At 33.0% G+C, this 5399-nt stretch overlaps 1 protein-coding gene across 4 annotated transcripts in view; it reads left to right on the forward strand.

Annotated features, from left to right (window-relative positions):
- The window catches only part of PUM2 (pumilio RNA-binding family member 2), a 90485-nt gene that overhangs the window by 21084 nt on the left and 64002 nt on the right, over positions 1 to 5399 (forward strand). For all 4 annotated transcript variants that reach the window (XM_012653091.1, XM_012653093.1, XM_012653094.1 and 1 more), the window contains exon 3: positions 3878 to 3986. In XM_012653091.1, coding sequence (XP_012508545.1) covers positions 3878 to 3986 — 109 coding nt within the window. The remainder of the gene's footprint in view (positions 1 to 3877; positions 3987 to 5399) is intronic.

Here is a 5399-nt window from a genome sequence, read left to right on the forward strand (position 1 = left end):
AGGATTGCTTGAGCCCAGGAGTTTGAGGTTACTGTGAGCTAGGCTGATGCCACAGCACTCTGGCCCGGGCAACAGAGCAAGACTCTATCTCAAAAAAAATGTGAGCCAGTGTGTAAACTCATGTTTTATAATAAAGGATTCTTTTGGTAGTGAAAGTACCTCATATTTACATGTTTGCCATGTGTTAGATGCTGTGCTAAGCAGTACTTATGTTATTTCATTCTAGTATCATAATAATTCTTATGACAGGACCTTTATTATTATCTTTCCTTTACAGATGGGGAAACTGGAGCTCAAAAAGGTTAAAAACTGGCCCAGAGCCACACAATAGTGCTTGAACAGCAATTTGAACTCATGAGTGTCTTGACTGTTTACAATACTACTTCCCATTGGAAGTGACAGCATTTAATAATGTTTGCTGGTGATACTAAGGGATATTAGGAATGGAGAAGATTTGGGGAAGTGGTATGAGTTGAAAAAATAAAAAATATTAGTATCTTTTGTTAACAAAAAAGATTAAAACCTGGAAAAGCACCATTCTTGGGTTCTAGGAAATTATCTTGTATATTTTGTTTTCTACCAAACTTAGTTTTTAGCATTTATTCTTGTTTTTTATGAACTTCAATTATAAGTAGAGTGACCTTACAGACTGATTTGCCCAGGACCGTCGAGATATTTATGTGTTATAGTATAATTCTAATAGCATCCCCTTTCTCAAACTGTCCCAGTTTGGATTATAAGTTGTATGAACACCTTAATTTAAAACATTATAATGTAGACATTTAGCTTTTAAATCTTTTGTCTTTGGATTATGTTAATTTGGTTGGTTTGCAGCTTTTACATAATTTGTATTAGGAAAATCTGAAGTATAAGTATACCTTGTATAAATTCTGGAACCAGGAATTTTGTTGATTGATTGGTTTTTGATGCAGTATGCTGGGGTGCTGATTGAATTCTTTGGAGATGGAGAGGGTAAGCCATAGATACTTTTTGAAGGAAAGGACATTGTGTATTCACTTAGGCATATCCAGGTTAAAAGGATAGAAGAGTGGGTTGACAGGAAACTCTGAGTTGCCTGTTCTTGGTTTAGAGCTTTTGTGAATTAGGGAACTAATTAATATAAAGTGGTATTGTATAATATAGTTTGCAGATCTGTAAGGTTTCTTAGCCTTGTTTTCTGTAATATACTTCCCTATTTCTTCTGCAGTAAAAGAGTCTCCAGGGGGCAAGTCTCTATTTTTATTGCTGTTCCAATCACTGCATTGTTGAACCTTTTTCTTCTTTAACTATTATATCCTGAATTTTTGTCTTGCCCTGTATTTAGTCTATTTTAATCTATTCTTGGTCACCAGCTACTAGTTTCTCTAAAAGTATTTGAATCAGTGTCTAAACGGTCACAGAAAACAGTTTCTAGAATGTTGGTGAAGGCTTTGGTAGAAGTATTAATTTTAACTACTAAATTACTCTGTTCCTGAAAACTTATAAATGTTTGCAAAACAGAAAGATACTTACAGTACAGTGCTTGGCAAAGTAGGCATGCTTGATAAGTGGTTGACAGTCATCGCGCCCCCCCCCCCCATGCAATTTACATTTTAGAGCAGTTGTCAATGAAGGCACTCACAGAATCTTATCCCAGAAGACTTTGGAGTAGTATGCTCCAAGAAGTTCTGTTATTTCTCCTACTTCAGAAGATTAACCTGTTTAGCCACTTCTGTGTCTTTGATAAATGCTTCTATTAGTTATAACTTTTGGATTCCTTACTTGTTACTCTCATTTTGAAACTGAGATTTTTCTTTGTGAAGTATGGGATAAAAGCATTTCTTTATTCTTTTAGGAATTATTTTCATCTTGAAATGGCTTATTTTTAAGGGATTAACTTGTTTTACTATGAATAAACATTCAGTTATTTAAATATATAAAGTATGATGCTTTAATATCAGTATTAGCTTTATGTTTTGTTTTAATATTTACATGAATCTTATGGTGAGATTTTTAAAATTGAAGGAATGGAGGAGGCTGTAGTTTATTTACCACAATCTTTGTTAGAACAGATTATTGTCTAAAATGGCTATACTTTATAAATACAAATTATTTACAGTCCAGGAAGATCCTAATATGGAAAAACTTCTTATTTTAAATAGGAATATTTTGTTTAGCAAAGATCTAAGTGAGGAGTATGCCCAAATTGAATTTTCCTCCCTCCCTTCAAAGCTGCTGCTTTTGTATTTTTGTTTTCCCATTTTGGCCAGTAGCATTACCATTTACCTTGTTACCCAAGTTTTCAAAGTTTTATCTTTTTTACCCACTTTCCCCACCATTTGTGTTCAGATCCTATTGATTCTCCAAAAGTCTGTCAAATCCGTTTTAATTTCTCAGTTCTTTCTGCCAATACCCTCTTTCAGTTCTTGCTGTCTTGGCCCTCTTGTTGTAATTCTTCTAAACTGGCCTCCTTGCCCCCTTCTCTTGATTATAGTTTACAACTTGAGTTGTTTTCTAAAACAAGGTTACTCTTGCTAACTTCTCTTGATTCCTCGTTGCTTCAATATGATATCCAGCTTCCTTAGCATGTCTTTAAGGGACCTCATAATCTGACCTGGTTGACTTTACCAGCATCAATCTTTGGCCTCCCCATACCTGTTCCTCCGTCTCATACCCTGTTCTATACACTGTACATTTTCTCAAGTTTTTACCTTTGTTCATGCTTTACTATGTCTTACACACAATCTTATTTCTTAATCTTATCTCTTGCACACATAATCTTATGTCTTAATTTAGTAATTCAGGTGTTACTAAGTTATATTTTATTATAGTTTGTATGGTTGGTTTTTTTTTTGAGACTTACTCTGTTGCCTGGGCTAGAGTGCTGTGGTGTCAGCCTAGCTCATAGCATATAGTTTATATGTTCGTAAGCTCTCTAAAGATGAGGTCACTATGCCCTTAAAGAGGCAAACACATGTAATTAAGTATGATAAGTATGGTAATAGAAATATACACAGGTTTGATTGTTAACACTGAAAGAGTGGTAGTCTAATTATGGGCTGAGAGGATGAGTGTCTTATGAGTGCTTCTTTAAAATGCTAAGTGCATGTCTCTGAAAACTGACCTATTCTTCTCAAATATATCCTAAGTCCTCCTCCTCTGGGTGACAGGAATGGTAGAAGGGAGAGACCTGGATGAATATTAAAGAATTATTAAAAATTGCCCAAATACATGTTTTGAGTAATCAGTGAATGGTTGTATCAACGTATTTTTATGTGCTGTGTATGTCGCAAGGTAGAACAAAGCATAGCACCTTCAGATTGCTAAAGATTGTGGGCCTTTTCTATGCATATTTTCTACTATCCATGGTTTCTTGATAATGGTATTTACATATTGATAGTATTCAGGAGCTAGTAAGAGTTGTAAAGTTCACTTGCATTGAATAACTGAAGTAAGAAAGAAAAAATATTTTCTATCCTGAAAGATATAGGATAGGAGGTGGTCTAAGGACAGAACTTGGAAGTGAAGAAAAATGGTAACCATTTGTATGGATGTGTTTATTATATGTTCTTGAGGAAGAAATTTAATAAGCCTTTTGAATAAATTCATATATGAAGAGATTAGCATAATGTTTGAAAAAATGTAGAAAAGTCAGAAGTGGACTTTGGTTAGTGTTTAGGTCTAGAATTATTAAAGCCAGTACATAAAAATAAGTGAAAAGTTATTTCACTGTTAATGAGACAATTTAGAAATAGGTCGCTCTGAATTTTCATTAGCTGTAAAAACTAACGTACATATCAGCGATATGTTTGCTATCCTCTGTATATTAATTCTTTGTAATTAGAATAAAATTTAACTGTGATTTTTTTTTTTTTTTCCCTTCCCTTCCCCCAAATAGCTTTTGCCTACCAAAAAGTTTTGGGAACCTGATGATTCAACAAAAGATGGACAAAAAGGCATATTTCTTGGGGATGATGAATGGAGAGAGACTGCATGGGGAACTTCTCGTAAGTTACCTGGTGTATGTGTGAGAATTATGAATATACTCAACGCTTTTTTTTAAACAAACCCTGACCACCCTCAGCGAATATCAGGAGAAAATTTGTAATGTCTTTGAGGATTTTGTAAATCTTCGTAATGCACATTTTCTTATGGCAGTTAACCCTTGTCTGGTAGCACATCTGTTGTACTTGATTAGTACACTTAATTTTAGAAGTGTTTGTTACTATAACATTTTATTAAGAAGTTTTTTGGTTTTTGTTTTTTAATTAACTCTGATTATGAAATTCTGAATTCCCATTAAAATAGAGGACAGATTAATTTAACCATGGGAATTTTCAGTTGTATTAAATGACAGTGACTGATGTATCTAATTGCAGCTCAGTCTAGCTTTAGACATTTGTTGCACCCAGAAAGGAAGTAAACTGCCTTGATAATGTAGAACTCCCAGAAAGGGAACAGGTCTTTGAATGCTTTTGATTTCCTAAAGTATTGGAAAGAGACTTAGGTCTAAGAAACTGTTAAGGGAAAATTTACTGGTATATAAGAAGTATAACTTGCAGAAATGACAGTATTTATTGGGGAAATTAAAGAGCATAGTTATATTCGTAAGATAGCTTATCATTTTACTGATTATGTTTTTAAATGATTATGATTTATAAAAGCTGAGAGGTGTACAGATAGCATATCAACATGTATTTTACAAGTAAGTTTTCTCTTTTTATTACCGAGTTCAACACATCTTGCTTAAGCTATGCAAAATGACCAAAGTAATATGAAAACAAATTTCTGGATGATAATCACCCAAGTTAACATTGTATTTTGAGTGTAAATTATCAGGTGTTTCTTTATTCTCCAGATCATTAAAATATGTTGAAAGATCTTAAGCTTTAATAGATTTTTTAAATTGGCTGTTGTTAAACTAAAATAATTGCCAAAAAGCTAAAATTCGAAAGATTAGAAAGTTGTAGTGTTTTTTTTTTTTTTTTAAATAGCCATAATAGGTTGAAAACTTTGGTAACAGATAATTTAGACTAAAATTTTCTTAAAATATTGGAAATTTTGAGTTCAACCACTACATAATATGCCAGCTTAGAGAATACAGACATAAATGAGATATGATCCTTGTCCTCAAGGATTTTTTTTTTTCTGAATTAGAATTAATATTAGACTAGACTCCTAATTTAAAATATTCAGTAATTTGGACTGGATACATTTTCCCCATAGATTACACATTCTTTGCCAAGAGTACATGTGCTTGATAACTTGATTGATGGATATGTTTCGAAAGTTTAATAGATAATTTCTTTATTTACCAGAACTAAGTATTGTTTTAAGGTTTTCAGAAAGCAAAGCACCTTGAGCACAGAATGGTAACAGGAGGTTATTTTCAAGATGGATGGTAGGGAAAATGCCAAAGT

This window comes from Propithecus coquereli, unplaced genomic scaffold (assembly GCF_000956105.1).
Source record: "Propithecus coquereli isolate 6110/MARCELLA unplaced genomic scaffold, Pcoq_1.0 Scaffold41, whole genome shotgun sequence".
NCBI lineage: Eukaryota > Metazoa > Chordata > Mammalia > Primates > Indriidae > Propithecus > Propithecus coquereli.